At 45.1% G+C, this 20,412-nt stretch overlaps 1 protein-coding gene across 2 annotated transcripts in view; it reads right to left on the bottom strand.

Annotated features, from left to right (window-relative positions):
• Positions 1-4,855: 4,855 nt before the first annotated feature.
• sema6a (sema domain, transmembrane domain (TM), and cytoplasmic domain, (semaphorin) 6A) overlaps positions 4,856-20,412 on the bottom strand; it is a 98,663-nt gene continuing 83,106 nt past the window's right edge. For both annotated transcript variants that reach the window (XM_056464237.1, XM_056464238.1), the window contains one exon: positions 4,856-7,905. In XM_056464237.1, coding sequence (XP_056320212.1) covers positions 6,842-7,905 — 1,064 coding nt within the window. In that variant the 3' untranslated portion in view covers positions 4,856-6,841. The remainder of the gene's footprint in view (positions 7,906-20,412) is intronic.

Here is a 20,412-nt window from a genome sequence, read left to right as displayed (position 1 = left end):
GTGTGTTCAGATCAGAGCAGCTTGTTTCTCCTCCTGAGTTTTCCTTCATATTCAGCTCAGCCAAGAACTCTGAAATTAGGGCAGAATTCATCAATTCTTAAAGCTGACACACACACACACACACACACACACACCCTTCAGCAGCCATAATTACACACCCACTAATCCTGTTTCCTAAATCCAGGTACCCGCGGAGAAATCCATGCAGTAAATCCCCCAGCTGCAGGTTTACTCCGCTTACACACACACACACACACACACACACACACAGATCTGCGTTTGCTTTAAAGGCACTTCAGTGTTCAGAAACAGAAGATGTGGAAACACACACACACACACGCACACACACACACACACTGTGCTGTCTAGTCTCCTGCGCTGAGGATCAGGAGGAATAAACCATGATCTGCTGTGTGTGTGTGTCTGTGTGTGTTTCCATGTAAATGTGTGTGTTTCAGTCATAGTGTGTATGTGCGTGTGTGTCAGTGATGTGTGTGTGTATACATATATATGTGTATAGTGTATACACATATATAGGCCAATCACAGCCACACATCATAGACATACGGGCACACACACACACACACACACACACACATTTACATTGAAACACACACAGACAGACACACACACATCAGTCATATATTCGTCAATCTCACACAGAGACGTAGAGTCTGCTGTCAGTTTACACACGTGTCCACTGTGTGATGATCCATCCCTGATGCCTCTGAGCCCAGAGAAGTCGCGTCTGGACACTGTTAACATAGGGCTTCCTTTTGCCACAGTAGTTTTCTCTGGCGTTTGTGGATGTGACTCTGTATTGTGGTGCTTGACAAAGGTTTACCGCAGTAGTCCTGAGCCCATGTGCTGATCTGGCTTATAGATGAATGAGGATTCTTGATGCGGCGCCCCCTGAGGGGTCGGAGGTCACGGTTGTTCAGCTTAGGCTTGCGCTCTTGTCCTTTACGCACTGAAACTCCTCCAGATTCTTCAATCTTTAATGATGTTCTGCACTGTTGAAGGTGAAATATCCACATGTCTTCCTCTCTTTCTCTGAGGAACATTGTGTTTACACAGTTCACTCATTTTCTCTCGTATCTGTGCTCAAACTGGCGATCCTCGGCCCATCTCTGCTCCTAAAGGACTAGACCTTTACTGATGCTGCTTCATAATCACACTCACCTGTGGACATCACCCGTGTCACATCACATCATTATTCAGCAGTTCACCTGATCACTGCTCTAAACTGCTCCTGGCACTGTTTCTGGAGTGTGTTGAGCTCTGAATGACAGGAGAGGATGGAGATTTACACATGAACTGAAGATGACCAGATAATCATCAAATATTGTGTGTTCATATCGATAAACACAAGTCAAAGTACATCTGGAAATCACTACTTTCATTTAGTCTCTCCCAGCCTTTTCTGATTTGGGAGAGATTGATTAACAGATGATCAAATCAGGGCCAGAAAAACAGCAGAGAGAGTGATGAGAGAGTCTGCAGCTCGCGTGTGTGTGTGCGTGCGTGCGTGCGTGTGTTTATGTGTGTGTGTGTGTGTGTGTGTGTGTGTGTGTGTGTGTGTGTGTGTGTGTGTGTGTGGTAATTCTGAACTCTCTTTAAGCTGCTGTTTTTCTGCCAGAAGCGTTCAGTCTGTGTGATCCCCAAAAACAGCTCTAAAGGCGCAGGAGGGATTTACTGCACACTGGAGCTCCAGAGCAGCACACACACACACACACACACACACACACACACACACACACACACACACACACAGTAAAGTATGCATCCACGATCGTCATATCGCAGGATCCGCAGTGTTGGATTAGGATTATAGTTGACTTTTAGTGAAGTCAGTTCAGTTTGCAGCATAATGGAGCAATAGTTTATCAAGGCCTGTCACTGTATGAGCATATCAAGACCACACGCACACACACACACACACACACACACGGGATCACTTTTAGGTGAATTAATAATAAATAAACGTGATAATATTCTGATCTGAGATTGAGATATTCACAGTTATTGCAGAATGAAGTTCTCCCACAGTGTTTCTGTCTCGTGTTCAGTAGATTAGGGGAGTTATTTAGAGAATGGAGGTCTTTTTCTCCATGTAACTCTAGAATTATGTATAAGTTTATAAGAAGAGAAAATAAAGATTCAGAAACCCATTCCTCTCCTTTTGAACACTTTGAAGTGTTTATTCTATAAGGTACAGGTTATTGTCGAGTTACCAGTGTGTAAACATTCAGGATGCGTTCGCAGCGAGGTTGCAGAAAAGAACAGGAGCGCTAGCATTTACAGTGAGGGAATGACAGCCGATGCGGTTCAGAGTCTGTTGTTGTATTAGAGATCAGTTATATTGATTACATATTATATATATTATTTCCATAATGCATTCAGTGTATTATAACAGCTCGTCACCCAGTGATAAGCACAGTGTTTCAGCTAAATTAATGTTAAAGTGAGCGGCGTTCATCTGACAGCTCCATTAGCGATAGCATCCCTCCCACTGGATATTGGATGGAGACCAAATGGCCGAGCATCCAGCCCCAAATATACAGCTCTCTCACTGAAACTCCAAGTGATTTTACAGGAGAGAAGTTAAAGATCTACAAGTGTTTGGATGTCTACAGTGTTGTTGTGTGTGGTCATGTGCAGGAGATAAAGCTCCATGATGACCAGATTCAACACTATGTAGAGCTAAACACAGAGGTTCTGCTTAGTCAAAGACAAGTACAGAAGACGGAGCTGGACAAGACCTGGGTCATCATCAACAAGCAGAACTACTGCATTCTGACAGTGAACTGCTCCTGTACAGCAGGGTATGTGGACACACATGTTTACAGTTCACTCTGAGCATTCAGTGTGCACAGGTTAATTCACCATGTTGAACTGTTTCTGCTGAAATCACTGCTGCGATCATAATCCAGTGATGTGTCTGATCCAGCAGAGCGGGAACTCACCTGATATAACAGGAGAACTGCAGAGTCCAGCATTTATAATCAGCTCCTCACTCCATTCAGCTCCTCTGATGGCTGTTAGCCAAAGACGTCTGCAGTTGGCATTACAGCAGTGTGGTGTACGGGAAAATTGAACTTTTCTATTTTTGGACTTTCGATTTTGGCATCCTACCACACAACACCTCATGTTTGCTATTGCAGCCGGTATAGATTAAAGTCTGTGTGAAATCAACATTTACGATGACTCTTATTGTTTTGGTGAACAGTTAACCCATTTAAATGAGGCCTTTGAAAATTAAGTCCTCTGGAAAAAAAAAGATTGATCTTCAGTCTGAGCTTCTGCGTCTGGATTGGCTCCTTCTCTGATGATGCCACGCCCCTCTCACAGTTAGGTCAATATAAGGGAATGATGTGCAAACAGAAAACCCCGCCCCCTACTCAATATTCAGCTTCAGTTAAAGCTCATCAACATACTGAAATCAATGTTTCAACACCTTGTGTTCACTTCAACATCTTTAAATTAAAAATATGACAGAAACACTACAGAGGAAGATCATTTGCTGGAGGTTTAAGATATTCAGAATGACCAAATAATGATGTTTATATTAAACTGTAAACCTGTAGCTGCGTCTATTCTTATAATTAACAGTGTAAGGAGTGCATTCATACTGAAAAGCCTAAATAAGAGCACCTTACATACTCAGATGACGAGCTTATTCAGCTGATTAAAATAACTGGGTAATGATGAAGAGGAGGAGCTACTGATGAAGAGGAGCTGCTGGTGAAGAGGAGGAGCTGCTGATGAAGAGGAGGAGCTGCTGATGAAAAGGAGGAGCTACTGATGAAGAGGAGGAGCTACTGATGAAGAGGAGAAGCTACTGATGAAGAGGAGGAGCTGCTGATGAAGAGGAGGAGCTACTGATGAAGAGGAGCTGCTGATGAAGAGGAGGAGCGACTGATGAAGAGGAGGAGCGACTGATGAAAAGGAGGAGCTGCTGATGAAGAGGAGGAGCTGCTGATGAAGAGGAGGAGCGACTGATGAAGAGGAGAAGCTACTGATGAAGGGGAGGAGCTACTGATGAAGAGGAGAAGCTACTGATGAAGAGGAGAAGCTCCTGATGAAGGGGAGGAGCTACTTGTGAAGGGGAGGAGCTACTGATGAAGAGAAGCTACTAGTGAAGGGGAGGAGCTACTGGTGAAGAGGAGGAGTGACTGATGAAGAGGAGGAGCTACTTGTGAAGGGGAGGAGCTAGTGATGAAGAGGAGAAGCTACTTGTGAAGGGGAGGAGCTACTGATGAAGAGGAGGAGCTACTTGTGAAGGGGAGGAGCTGCTGATAAAGAGGAGGAGCTACTGGTGAAGGGGAGGAGCTACTTGTAAAGGGGAGGAGCTATTTGCAGCTCAGGTTGGATTATTTTATTTATTAAATATTCTGAATGTGAAACTGTCCCTCATAAGGGATCTTGCCGCCTCCTGATGTTGAACACAGCTGTACTCATGATAGCTGCAGTTTAGTTTAATCATTTATTTCACTAATTTGCCAACTGTTAAACAGTATCTGGGAAACGGCTTGAGTTTCTGTGTAGTAAAGTAACGTTAGTCTTCCACACTAAAATCTTACACCGCACTGTTGAGTGCAGAAGTGTATCGTGTGTAATTTAGGATGCAACCTGTTTCTCCATCTGAGCATGATCAGATCCACATCTCACTCAGTAAACAAGCGCAGGTTCTGCAGGTCACGGCTGATCCAGGGTCAGTTTACAGACCTCAATCAGCCTGCGAGGTGCTGTCCTACATATCTCAGTGAAGAAGAGGGCACGGAGAGGCCGAGAACACACACCTGACACTCAAACACTGAACACAACAGATCAATCACACACACCACAGCCGCTCTGTGAACACCATCTCAATGCTTTATTACTTTTCCATTTATTAAAGAGAATTTCTTTACAACATACATTTAGCTGTGAATCAGACGTGGGAGAGACCCGTGACAAAACCGTATCATACAGGAGTACTGGAGTCTGGAGGGCGACGGAGCGAAGGCACCACACAGGAGACCCCGCCCACAACAGGAGGAGGCGGAGCCGGTCAGGCCAACATCTACAAACGTCAACTTCAAGAGAACGTGTGTCAAAATAGTTAAATAACAATCGCTCGTATCACGTCACGACCATAGAGCTAGAAAATTATATTAATGGGAATCTGTCACAAACATTGAAAACATTAATCCCTTTCCTAATGTTACTGAAGTGCATATCTACACAGGAGCCAGCCTGTATTCACTGCCTACAAACTGTGTTTGATCATATACATTAGAGCTGGTGTGTGTGTGTGTGTGTGTGTGTTCGGGAGAAGCGTCGTCTCGGATTCACTCCTGTGTTTTTCTCTTATTGCCTCTGAGCAGCCGGATCCACGTCATCTACAAACAGTGTACACACCTCATCTGGACTTTAGAGGAGTACAAAAGGACAAAGGAAACCAGACGACACTCCTCCGACTCCAACGCTTCATTGGCACGATCAGAACTCAAGCACGAGTCGTGTGTGGTTAGCAGAGGGACCAGAGTCGACAACGACAACACCTACATTCAGCAATTACATGTTTTTTTGTGTTTTGTGTGTTTTTTTAATCAAACGAGAGAAACAAACATCATCATCATCATCATCATCATCATCAGAACTACGACAGTTAACAGCTAACACACGCGTCACTACTCAGGGGTGTAAGGCACAAATTTACAGGTGGAAGGAGGAAAACAGGCTTGCTGGACAGGATTCAACCATGGGCCTGTGCACGTGTGTGTGTGTGTGTGTGTGTGTGTGTGTGTGTGTGTGTGTTGGTTTTGGTGGTTTACAAGGTCACACGTGTATAACGACATGGGTACGCCTGATTGATGGTGGTTTATGAGGACATGCCGTGTGTCCTTGTAATTAAAATGCTTAAAAATAGATGAGAATTTCTCAGGTTTGCTGTGAGGGTTACGGGGCAGGGCTGTATATTAATAAACTGTTTTACAGTATAAAATACATTAGATCTATGCAGAGTCATCATAAACCCCCAAAACTAACATGTGTGTGTGTGTGTGTGTGTGTGTGTTAGAGGAACCCATACATCTGAAAGCATAAAGCCAGCGTCTGCACACACACACACACGCATGTCGTCTGTGTGTTCCTTCAGAATGGCACTCTGCGGACAGACTAGCGCAGACGGACCGCTCCTGTGTGTCTGATTTACCCACGATCCTCTCTGGCACGGCTTCCCGACACCTCAGAGTTTGCTTAGCAACGTCCAAAGAGTTAGTGGACAGAAGTGCTGGCTCCAGTTTAATGACTTTAAATAATTTCACACTCGATTAATTCAAATTAAACCCATCGCTCCCGCCTCGCTTGAGCCTACAAGAGACGCTCTCTCTGCAAAAGCACTTTATTAAAAATAAATACAACCTGCTATTAGTATTAACAGTCACGTGTTATTTAGCCGACCGCTTCAGTAGACGTGTTGAACTCTTGCACCAAGGCAGAACTCCATTGCTTTGTCCAGGAACAGCAGCGCAGAGACGGGCAGATCTTCACAGTTTACTGTCCGAGAGCTGGATAATGACGGGCTCCTCGTGACGTACATCTCCACCCGTCTCCATGTGCTTTTGGCAGAAAACGAACCTCAGCCCTGCTTTAATCAGGACGAAGCGCTGAGTAAATCTTCAAGAGTTCCTCCTCTCGGTGTGTTTGCGCTCGGGGACTCGTCAGCCCGATGTGTACGTATTAAAAAATATACAAAACCAAAACAAACAGAAAGGAAAGGTGATCTGCGTTTCCTGTACAGGGCTGTACACCGCAGACACACTGAGCTGTTCCCCGTGTGTTCTCCCGCTGTGGATTATGTGCAGGAGTCTCCGGATGTGGCTTTGCTGCAGTAGGACACGGCCGAGGGTTTGGGCGGCACGTCGGGCTTCATCTGCCGGGATCCGCAGCGGGGCAGAGAGCCGAAAGAGCTGAGGCTGGGGTGGTGGGAGAGGCCGAGGCTGAGCCCCGGAGAGGAGACCTGCATGGAGTCCACGCGCTGCGGGGCAGGCGGAGGCGTCTCCACACGGAAGCTGTGGTTCCTGGACATGTGTGAGGAGTTGGAGGAGTTGGTGTTGTGCTGCTTCTTCAGGCCGGAGCTCATGGGGAACCCGCGGGCGTACATGGAGGAGTGCATATCTAGCCGTTTGCCCATCTGTGGGACAGCAGGCGGCACCAGTGACGCCTCCCGCTGGGGCACCCTCGGCGGCACTGCCTCCTCCTCCGCACCACGGCACGGGCTCCGTAGCGTGTGGAACTCCAGCGTGGCCGCTGGATCCTCGGGACGCTGCTGCGGGTGCTCTACGTACTCGTGCTGGTACGGCTGGTGTGGGGGCAGTGGCAGCACCACCACGCTGGAGATGTGGCCTGGGGATGCCCGCAGCGGCAGCTCTGTTGGGATCACCGGCGATCCCATTGATGACAGCTCTTTGGTGCAGGCATTGATCAGGTTCTGGTTGCGCTCCCACTCACGGCTCCCCCTGCTAGGCTTGCGGCGTGGCTGCAGCGGTGTGGACTCGGGTGTGGGCAGGGCGGACAGGTCCAAGTGCTGCTCCGCTTTAATCAGCATCCGCCCGTTGGCCAGCCGGCCGTTCATCAGCGGGGTCAGCATCTGCTCCGCATGCCCGTCTTTAGACTGCGTCTCGAACAGCCCCGTCAGCTTGGTCACGCTGTTCATGGAGCCGCGGCGGGACGGCACACAGTCCTTCTCTTTGCGTCCTGACATGGGGAAGTCCCGGCGGCGGTGGTGGTCACACACACAGTACACCAGGATCCCGCTGAAGATGGCGCCCATGCTGAAGGCCAAGATCACAGCGATGGCCAGCAGCGTCACAGGAACCATCTGATCCCGGTCCCGGTGGAACGTCTCGCGGATCACTCCTGCAGACAGAGTAAACACTCATTAATCACAGTAACACCAACGTTCATCTGTGCATCCTGACAATCCACTCCAGTCAGGTGCTGTTCACTCTAGTTATAAGTAAGGTAAATGTATTAATATAACAGCTTTCACAGACGAGATGTCACACATTCATTTACAGGAATCCAAACTGGTTAAAGTCCAAATAAAACCAAAGATGAAACCAGCTTACCGTACTGTTTACTTAAAGAACTCATGAACTCAACACAAAGCTTTTAGCTGTTAGTGTCAGTATTGTTCATTATTAGCACATCTATAAGCTAAATATAAAGACTAAACTCATGTTTAGAAGATATAAACTGATATAAACATGTAAAATGGGCAGTTTGTCTCTTCTCCTAAATGGATCAACAGTTTTATTTACGTCTCCTCATCCACTTCAGTTTCTCATCTAATCTTCTGACCAATCAAATGCTCTCTAGTATATGACATGCCCCGCCCACTTCAACACGATTTAACCCCTCTCACTGGCACCGCGGTGATGAAAACAAAACACTATTGGCTGTTTTTAAAAAGGGGAGGAGCTACTCCATGTCCCACCCTCTCCATGTTTTGGTTGAGATTACATCAAACACTGAATAAAATGTACATTTCAAAGCGCTTCAGGAGACCTTTAATAGCTGGTCCATAAAGACGTGTCTAAATGTTCTGAAGAGCCACAAAAGCCCTGTCACCTCTATTCTTAAGGCTTGTTGTGTCATGGTCATGTGATCAGGACTTGACGAATCAAGGGAACAATATTCAATCATCCAGAAGACCAATCAGAGAGTGACTGTGCATAGCTATGCCTTCATCTTCAATAGTTTCTCTGCATTTCCCTCCATCTACTCTGAAACAGCAGCGACAGTAATGCAGGGTCTTCAGAGTTTTCAGAATGACACATGTTTATGAGTTGAAGATGTCGGAGTAGTGTAAACACCAAGCAGAACTGTGACGAAGCATTAGGGTGCTTGCGTAACCCTGGTTTTCTGAGAGCAGAGCACTCCAGCCATGACAGGCTATGGATGCACCAGTTACACCATGTCCATCTGATTCCCTGAATTGGCGTTTGAAGCACGCTCTTCCTGAGTGTAATGCATGAAGGGAAGCTTGCTGAGATACCTTGCTCTGTTCTCAGAGAACTGGGGTTGTGCAAATACCCTAGTGTTCTCTTTCAAACATCCGCTCAGTATCTCACGATGGGAATGATATAGACCACTGCCGTAATGCATGCTTTCTGAAGCCCCCGGACAGACTCGACAGAGAGACAACCTTTCAAAATTTCCAAAGACACACATTAAGGTCCGCATGAGCCAATGAAGCGCGGCGACGTCAAGGCAGTAAAACCTGATAAATGTATGTGGGAAGAACAACTCGCCACTGTACAAACATCTCTTACTGAAATCCCTCTGAACAGAGCCCATGAGGTCCCTCCTGAACAATGAGCTCTTAAGCCCTCTAGGCAACGAAGACCCCTGGATGCCATTGAGATGAAGTAGCTTCACCCTTACATTGAGTGGCCAATGAAACACATAAGTGAATTAAACTCCTCACAGTCACTGCACTGTTTAACATTTGCACATTTACATTTGCACATATTCACTGCACTGATTCACTTATATGAACTGGACATACCCACTGCACATGGACATTTCTAATCATGTTCATCTCTCTGCACACTCCTGATTATTAATAGCATCCTGTACATATATTCATTTACTGTACATCTCTGTTCATACCTGTATATAATGTTGATAGTACACTCTCAGAAATAAAGGTACAGGAGGCACTGGGGCAGTACCTTTTTAAAAAGGTACATATTTGTACCTTAAGGGTCCATAATGGTACCTCAAAGGTACTTTTTATGTACATTTGGACACTGATATGCACCTTCGAGGTACCACTGTGGACCCTTTGGGTACAAATATGTATCTTTTGAAAAGGTCCTGCCCCAGTGACAGCTCCTGTACCTCTATTTCTGAGAGTGTACATCCATCTGTAAATATCACCATAGTTTTTCTATAACTGCACACTATAACTGATACCTGTATCCTGCACTTGCTGCTATTGCACTGCTGGTTAGACCTGAACTGCAGTTCGTTGTCTTGTACTTGTACATGTGTAATGGCAGTAAAGATGAATCTAATCTAATCTAAAAGTAACCAAACCTCCCAACACTCCCATTGTTCCTAGCAGTCTCCCGTATTTCAGACCTCCCACCACCCTCCCGTTTTGTTGTTTCTCCCGGAAATCTCCTGTAATTCCACCCCCCACCCCACCCGGTCCTCAGCTTACACTGTAAAACCCAACAGTCAACTTTATCAAATGAAATGAGTGTAGTTAACTCAGAATTGACTGAAAGTTAGTTCTACTCATTTGAAGAGAGTTTTGAGCTCAGTGTTGAAGGTAATGAGTTAATAATACCTCATTACCTGAACTTAAATGGAGTAAGTTCACAGTACTGAAATAGACTAGTTTGTAACTCAAATGGTTTGTTGCAATCAGTGTCCTCAAATGGTTTGAGTTGCTTTAACTTATTGTGTTTTACAGTACTCGGTTGGTTTGAGTTCTCTTCATTTATCAGGTTTAACTGTGCTCAAATTGCTTCATTTACTCAAATGGATTAAGTTCACAGTACTCATTAGGGGTAGTTCTTGAACTTGGAATCGGTTTCCTCAAACGGTTTGAGTTACCTTAGCTTTTTGGGTTTTACAGTGTACAATCTGTAACACCCCCCGCTCACCAACTTGAGTATAGCATCCCATCACCGTAGCCGTCCACTAACACCACAAACAAAACTGCTCACCAAAACACAAAGTGTGCAACTTTCTTTCCTTCGCTGAGGAAAAAGGAGGAGGATAAAGCATGCAGCTCCACAGCAGAACGGTTATAAGAACTGTATAAGAAATGCTTTAATTCGGACCCCATTCACACTCTGGAGAACATTCCCATCATGCTCCTATCACTAAACACGGCCTGACGGCTCACTCTAGTCTCAGAGAATGTCTAGAAAATGCTTCTTGATGTAGATTCTTTTAATATTTGATTTAGATACAGGACTGAAACAGTAAGGAAAGCCTGTTTTTCAGTGTGTGACGCAGGTTTGATATCTCTGCATGTTTCTAATCTTCTCCATTTCCACTCTGCGGTTCTCTAGATCTCCTGAAGGAGGCTCTCTTCATCATCAGTGTCTCTCTAAACGGCGTCACACATCTGCTAAAGCGGAGATCTGAGGAGCGTCTCTCTCTTTAACTTGACTCTCATTGTTCCTCTCAGGAGACGCTCTTCCTTTCAGACTGTTTGATGTCTTAAAGCGTCTCTTTCATGCGTCTACTGTACGCCTCCCCGGAGGAACAGCGAGTGCTTCATTCTCATGTAGAGAAGCGTCTGCTTCAGGAGCACAGGGCTGTTCGCAGAAGCAGAGCATACAGTAGATATTCTCATGTAGAGAAGCGTCTGCTTCAGGAGCACGGGGCTGTTCGCAGAAGCAGAGCATACAGTAGATATTCTCATGTAGAGGAGCGAGACTCGCTGCATCTCTTAAGGTTAAATCTGCACTCAGAAACCTTTGAAGATCTTTCAGCTCTTAATGTGGTGCTGCTCAAAGAGCTTCAAAGAGGACAAAACCTGGAGAAATGCACTGTCTCAGCTCAGGGGTCAGACGCTTCTGCGCTTCAGACACAAGAGAACGCCTGACAGAAGCAGAACACTCCATTAACCAGATGTGTGTTTATATTTATCTTTACTTTAAAATCCTTTTCTTACTCAGAGTTTCTGTCTTGCTTCTAGTCCAGATATCTGCAAACTCTGAAATCAAGAAGCGTTTTCAGAAATAATGAAGAGAGTTTCTCCTTAAAACAGAATAATCTGACAATGGCGACAGCAGAATAATCTGACAATGGAGGACAGCAGAATAATCTGACAATGGCGACAGCAGAATAATCTGACAATGGCGACGGCAGAATAATCTGACAATGACGACAGCAGAATAATCTGACTATGGCGACAGCAGAATAATCTGACAATGGAGGACAGCAGAATAATCTGACAATGACGACAGCAGAATAATCTGACAATGGTAACAGCAGAATAATCTGACAATGGCGACAGCAGAATAATCTGACAATGGTAACAGCAGAATAATCTGACAATGGCGACAGCAGAATAATCTGACAATGGTAACAGCAGAATAATCTGACAATGGCGACAGCAGAATAATCTGACAATGGCGACAGCAGAATAATCTGACAATGACGACAGCAGAATAATCTGACTATGGCGACAGCAGAATAATCTGACAATGGTAACAGCAGAATAATCTGACAATGGAGGACAGCAGAATAATCTGACAATGACGACAGCAGAATAATCTGACTATGGTGACAGCAGAATAATCTGACAATGGCGACAGCAGAATAATCTGACTATGGCGACAGCAGAATAATCTGACAATGGGGACAGCAGAATAATCTGACTATGGCGACAGCAGAATAATCTGACAATGGTAACAGCAGAATAATCTGACAATGGAGGACAGCAGAATAATCTGACAATGACGACAGCAGAATAATCTGACAATGGCGACAGCAGAATAATCTGACTATGGCGACAGCAGAATAATCTGACTATGGCGACAGCAGAATAATCTGACTATGGCGACAGCAGAATAATCTGACAATGGCGACAGCAGAATAATCTGACAATGGCGACAGCAGAATAATCTGACTATGGCGACAGCAGAATAATCTGACAATGGCGACAGCAGAATAATCTGACTATGGCGACAGCAGAATAATCTGACAATGGCGACAGCAGAATAATCTGACAATGGAGGAAGCAGAATAATCTGACAATAAAGGAAGCAGAATAATCTGACAATGGCGACAGCAGAATAATCTGACAATGGCGACAGCAGAATAATCTGACAATGGCGACAGCAGAATAATCTGACAATAGCGACAGCAGAATAATCTGACAATGGCGACAGCAGAATAATCTGACAATGGCGACAGCAGAATAATCTGACTATGGCGACAGCAGAATAATCTGACAATGGCGACAGCAGAATAATCTGACAATGGAGGAAGCAGAATAATCTGACAATAAAGGAAGCAGAATAATCTGACAATGGCGACAGCAGAATAATCTGACAATGGCGACAGCAGAATAATCTGACAATGGCGACAGCAGAATAATCTGACAATGGAGGAAGCAGAATAATCTGACAATGGAGGAAGCAGAATAATCTGACAATGGTAACAGCAGAATAATCTGACAATGGCGACAGCAGAATAATCTGACAATGGCGACAGCAGAATAATCTGACTATGGCGACAGCAGAATAATCTGACAATGGCGACAGCAGAATAATCTGACAATGGAGGAAGCAGAATAATCTGACAATGGAGGAAGCAGAATAATCTGACAATGGTAACAGCAGAATAATCTGACAATGGCGACAGCAGAATAATCTGACAATGGCGACAGCAGAATAATCTGACTATGGCGACAGCAGAATAATCTGACAATGGCGACAGCAGAATAATCTGACAATGGCGACAGCAGAATAATCTGACTATGGCGACAGCAGAATAATCTGACAATGGCGACAGCAGAATAATCTGACAATGGCGACAGCAGAATAATCTGACAATGGCGACAGCAGAATAATCTGACAATGGCGACAGCAGAATAATCTGACAATGGCGACAGCAGAATAATCTGACTATGGTGACAGCAGAATAATCTGACAATGGCGACAGCAGAATAATCTGACTATGGCGACAGCAGAATAATCTGACAATGGCGACAGCAGAATAATCTGACAATGGCGACAGCAGAATAATCTGACTATGGCGACAGCAGAATAATCTGACAATGGCGACAGCAGAATAATCTGACTATGGCGACAGCAGAATAATCTGACAATGGGGACAGCAGAATAATCTGACAATGGCGACAGCAGAATAATCTGACTATGGCGACAGCAGAATAATCTGACAATGGGGACAGCAGAATAATCTGACTATGGCGACAGCAGAATAATCTGACAATGGTAACAGCAGAATAATCTGACAATGGAGGACAGCAGAATAATCTGACAATGGGGACAGCAGAATAATCTGACAATGGCGACAGCAGAATAATCTGACTATGGCGACAGCAGAATAATCTGACAATGGGGACAGCAGAATAATCTGACTATGGCGACAGCAGAATAATCTGACAATGGTAACAGCAGAATAATCTGACAATGGAGGACAGCAGAATAATCTGACAATGACGACAGCAGAATAATCTGACAATGGCGACAGCAGAATAATCTGACTATGGCGACAGCAGAATAATCTGACTATGGCGACAGCAGAATAATCTGACTATGGTGACAGCAGAATAATCTGACAATGGCGACAGCAGAATAATCTGACAATGGTAACAGCAGAATAATCTGACAATGGCGACAGCAGAATAATCTGACAATGGTAACAGCAGAATAATCTGACAATGGCGACAGCAGAATAATCTGACAATGGCGACAGCAGAATAATCTGACTATGGCGACAGCAGAATAATCTGACAATGGTAACAGCAGAATAATCTGACAATGGCGACAGCAGAATAATCTGACTATGGTGACAGCAGAATAATCTGACAATGGGGACAGCAGAATAATCTGACTATGGCGACAGCAGAATAATCTGACAATGGTAACAGCAGAATAATCTGACAATGGAGGACAGCAGAATAATCTGACAATGACGACAGCAGAATAATCTGACAATGGCGACAGCAGAATAATCTGACTATGGCGACAGCAGAATAATCTGACTATGGCGACAGCAGAATAATCTGACAATGGCGACAGCAGAATAATCTGACAATGGCGACAGCAGAATAATCTGACTATGGCGACAGCAGAATAATCTGACAATGGCGACAGCAGAATAATCTGACTATGGCGACAGCAGAATAATCTGACAATGGCGACAGCAGAATAATCTGACAATAGAGGAAGCAGAATAATCTGACAATAAAGGAAGCAGAATAATCTGACAATGGCGACAGCAGAATAATCTGACAATGGCGACAGCAGAATAATCTGACAATGGCGACAGCAGAATAATCTGACAATGGCGACAGCAGAATAATCTGACAATGGCGACAGCAGAATAATCTGACAATGGCGACAGCAGAATAATCTGACAATGGAGGAAGCAGAATAATCTGACAATAAAGGAAGCAGAATAATCTGACAATGGCGACAGCAGAATAATCTGACAATGGCGACAGCAGAATAATCTGACAATGGCGACAGCAGAATAATCTGACAATGGAGGAAGCAGAATAATCTGACAATGGAGGACAGCAGAATAATCTGACAATGGCGACAGCAGAATAATCTGACTATGGCGACAGCAGAATAATCTGACAATGGCGACAGCAGAATAATCTGACAATGGCGACAGCAGAATAATCTGACAATGGCGACAGCAGAATAATCTGACAATGGCGACAGCAGAATAATCTGACAATGGCGACAGCAGAATAATCTGACAATGGCGACAGCAGAATAATCTGACAATGGCGACAGCAGAATAATCTGACTATGGCGACAGCAGAATAATCTGACAATGGCGACAGCAGAATAATCTGACAATGGCGACAGCAGAATAATCTGACAATGGAGGACAGCAGAATAATCTGACAATGGCGACAGCAGAATAATCTGACAATGGCGACAGCAGAATAATCTGACAATGGCGACAGCAGAATAATCTGACAATGGAGGAAGCAGAATAATCTGACAATGGAGGAAGCAGAATAATCTGACAATGGCGACAGCAGAATAATCTGACAATGGCGACAGCAGAATAATCTGACAATGACGACAGCAGAATAATCTGACAATGGAGGAAGCAGAATAATCTGACTATGGCGACAGCAGAATAATCTGACAATGGCGACAGCAGAATAATCTGACAATGGCGACAGCAGAATAATCTGACAATGACGACAGCAGAATAATCTGACAATGGCGACAGCAGAATAATCTGACAATGGAGGAAGCAGAATAATCTGACTATGGCGACAGCAGAATAATCTGACAATGGCGACAGCAGAATAATCTGACTATGGGGACAGCAGAATAATCTGACAATGGAGGAAGCAGAATAATCTGACAATGGAGGAAGCAGAATAATCTGACAATGGAGGACAGCAGAATAATCTGACTATGGGGACAGCAGAATAATCTGACAATGGCGACAGCAGAATAATCTGACAATGGAGGAAGCAGAATAATCTGACTATGGCGACAGCAGAATAATCTGACAATGGCGACAGCAGAATAATCTGACTATGGGGACAGCAGAATAATCTGACAATGGAGGAAGCAGAATAATCTGACAATGGAGGAAGCAGAATAATCTGACAATGGAGGAAGCAGAATAATCTGACAATGGAGGACAGCAGAATAATCTGACTATGGCGACAGCAGAATAATCTGACAATCACCCCTTCCACCCCTACTCCTCCTCCTTTCCTAGATGGGTGGCACGGTGGCCCAGTGGTTAGTATTGTTGCCTCACAGCAAGAATGTCACTGGTTCTAGTCCTTACCAAGCCAGCCGATGTTTCTGTGCAGAGTTTACACGTTCTCCCCGTGCTCATGTGGGTTCCCCCCCGGGTTCCTCAGTTTCCTCCCAATAACACACAACTTAAGGTAATTGACTAATTCAAATCAGCACCATAGACGTGCTCCTAGTCAGTAGTTATCTCTTAAGAGCCATCACTATCTGTTCATTAGCTACTACAGCAGGGGAGTTCTCCAGATCTACCTGAGCTCAAACTCCCCTCTCACCTTGCAAACCCCGGGCTCGAGGATCTGATGAGCTCAGGGCTCTCTGCCGGGACAGCATGCCGAACACGCTTTATAATCAATCATCAGCTCAGTGTGAACTCTTGAATTGGCTGTTTTGGAGTACTTGAACAAGTCATGTCCAATAATTATCAAGACGCTTATGCCTTCTTGTGTCTGGGGTCGCCACAGCGGAATGAACCACCAATTTATCCAGCAAATGTTTTACACAGTGGATGTCTATCCAGCTGCAACCCATCACTGGGAAACACCCATACACACTCATACACTATGGCCAGTTTAGTTGATCAGTTCCCCTATAGCACATGTGTTTGGACTGTGGGGGAAACCGGAGCACCCGGAGGAAACCCACACCAACACGGGGAGAACATGCAAACTCCACACAGAAACACACACTGAACCAGCCGAGGCTCGAACCAGCGACCTTCTTGCTGTGAGGCAACAGCGCTACCCACTGCACCCCTGTGCTGCCCTATAGTCTTGTTTTCAGTAGTGTTGAGTGTTTGAGACTCTGCAGGGCTCTCTCTATACTCTGTCCTTTGATTTCTGTCTTGATTGTCGCTGTGATATTCCCTTCAGTGTGTGTGTGTGTGTGTGTGTGTGAGCAGCCACAGTACTGGGTTGCAGCTAGATAGACATCCGCTGCGAAAAACATATAATGGATAAGTTAGCGGTTCATTCCACTGTGGTGACCCCTTATTAATAAAGGGAGTGGTGTGTGTTTTCAGTGTGTGTGATATTCACTCTTCTCCACAGTAACCCAGCCGTCAGACGTGTGTGTAAGTGTGCGCTCGCTGTCCTGTTACTCTTATTAAGATGGAACTGAAGGGGTCTTAAAGGCTGTTCACTGACGGACGCTCAGAGGCCAATCAGCAGCGGAGCCAATCACACACACACACACGCACACACACACACACACACACACATTAGACTATCAGGAGACGCCACAGCAGACAATTACAGCTACAGCACACACCAGTACTCAAACACACTCATTCACACATGCACACACAGCATCTCATCTATTCACAGTCACACACACAATTACACACACACACTCATTTATTCAAAGTCACACACACCCTATCACACACACAAACACACATTATCTCTCTAATACACTCTCACACACGCACACATATTCACACACACTCTTATTTATTCAGACACACACACACACACGCACACACACATGCAGGACACAGAGGAGACACTGCAGCTGTTCCTCAGGTATGTCTGACTCTGGATCAGTGTGTTCACCTGTGCAGATGAAGATGTAAAACTCCTTATCTGTGTGTGTGTGTGTGTGTGTGTGTCTACATTACAGCAGCACACACATGATCTGTGTTTAACACTGCAGTGTTCACTAACATCTCCATCTGATGATTGACTGTGAACACACACACACACATAACACATACACACACACACACACACACACACACACACACACACACACACACACTCATATCAGGAGAATCCAGCATCTCTGAGTGTCTGCAGAAGCTGGAGGAGACGCTTTACACACACACACACTTACAGGAGCACAGCTGTAAAGTGCACAACACACACAGACACATGCACACACAAGCACACATAAACTCACTCACTTATATGCATGCACACACACACACACACACACACACACCCTAACTACTTAACGCATGTTTTCCCGCAGTACAGCTGATGATGTGTGTGTGGATCAGGACGCAGCGTTTAAAAGGCTTTGTCTGCAGATTGAGGTCAGTGTATAGAGGACTTACATCTGTGCACACATACACGCACACACACGCACACACACATACACACACTGTTTTCATGAATGCGACGGGGAACTGCTTGCCTGAGTGTGTGTGTGTGTGTTGATATATATATTATCAGTAATGAACAACATGTTTTTCACACACACACACACACACACACACATCTCCAGCTCATCTCTGTGTATGAAGTGTGTGTTTGTGTGTGTGTGTATGTGTGTCTGATATATCCCTCCGTCACAGGATCGTCTGATCACTCATTCAGTCACTCAGAGTCAACGAGAACGCAGAAGGCAAATACACTGCGCTTGATTGATCTCTGATTGAAGTGTGTGTGTGTGTGTGTGTGTATACCACACCCACTGACATCACATCAACGCTAAGACTGTGTGTGTGTATATGCAGGAACACACCCATAGAGATGTGTGTGTGTGTGTGTGTGTGAGTGTAATTGACCTATAAATTGGACACACACTCAGAGGAGGAGCAGCGGGAGCCGCAGGTCTACAGAGAGAGAGAGAGAGAGAGAGAGAGAGACGGATCTACTGGTGGAGCGAGAGAGAGGGAGAGAGAGGGAGGGAGAGAGACAGTGGATTAAGGTTAGTCAAACGCTGCGGCTGCATTAGAGCTTCAGCCTTGGAACGAACCGTCAGGAGGATGAAGGTCCTGTGGAATCACAATGGCAGCAGATGGTGGAGGAGGGGGTGCAGACTCACACACACACACACACACACACACACACACACACACACACACACACTGTGAAGACACCAGCTCAACCTTCATCCAAGACATGAGCAGCAGGTTTGATCAGGCTGACGTGTAGAGCTCTATCAATCAGAGTTATTGATTATTCAGACGTTACTGAGGGCAGAAATCAAGCAGAGTAATGCGGGTTAGCCTTATACACACTTTATTCAGACACATCTTCACATTATTCTGCAGTTTGCATGATCATTTTACTAAAAGATGAGTGAATACTGCATTTACTATTGGGAATAATAATTAATAATCAATAATGATCAGAAACTGCTGCATCTTCCTATTGTTTTAGTCCTAATATTCTTATAATGCCTGTGTTTGTATTATATCTGGATGTTGTGGTGAATCCTGAGCCGGGTGTCATTCACAGCACCGCTTTCTCTCTCTCACACACACACACACACACACACACACACATACATATGAGGGAGTGGGAGGAGCCTGAATGAATATTCATGAAGCGTGTTGATGTATAGAGCAGAAAGGAAATATCTGGCTGCAAAGAGAAACGTGTGCCACAAAAATCAGAAATAAGGAGAGCAGCGAATGAAAGCCATGCGGCAGAACCCAACAGAACCCAGCTGAAGACCATGGAGAACACACACAGCAACCCAAAACTGACAGAAGCTCACGTGTGCTCAGATGAGCAGAAGCAGATGTGTTTCTCTGCCACCATTGTGTGTGTGTGTGTGTGTGTGTGTGTGTGTGTGTGTGCATGTGTGTGTGTGAGTGTGCTGAACTGCTTCCAGTGACCGGCAAACACACCTAAACACACACACTGATGTCAGTCGGCTGATGAAGTGCTTCGTTATTGAGAATCAATGTCAATTAAGCACTGGCGTGTGTTAATGAGCCCTGGAGTGTGTGTGTGTGTGTGTGTGTGACACTCAATCAGTCGTATTGATCAGATAAACTGCTCCTCATTCTGTAAGTGTCGAGACAGATGAGGGTAAATCACCACATTATTACTGTAGTGAGCGCCTATATAGGGATCATCTGCACAGGAGCCTCTCTCTCTCTCTCTCTCTCTCTCTGCTGAATACCTCCTCAGACTCGAGTGTGTACACGAGCTGTGCTTCCGTCTGCATT

The sequence above is a fragment of the Danio aesculapii genome, chromosome 8 (genome assembly GCF_903798145.1).
Source record: "Danio aesculapii chromosome 8, fDanAes4.1, whole genome shotgun sequence".
NCBI lineage: Eukaryota > Metazoa > Chordata > Actinopteri > Cypriniformes > Danionidae > Danio > Danio aesculapii.
The sequence above is the reverse complement of the archived record's forward strand: the minus strand, read 5'-3'. Positions and strand labels throughout refer to the sequence as shown.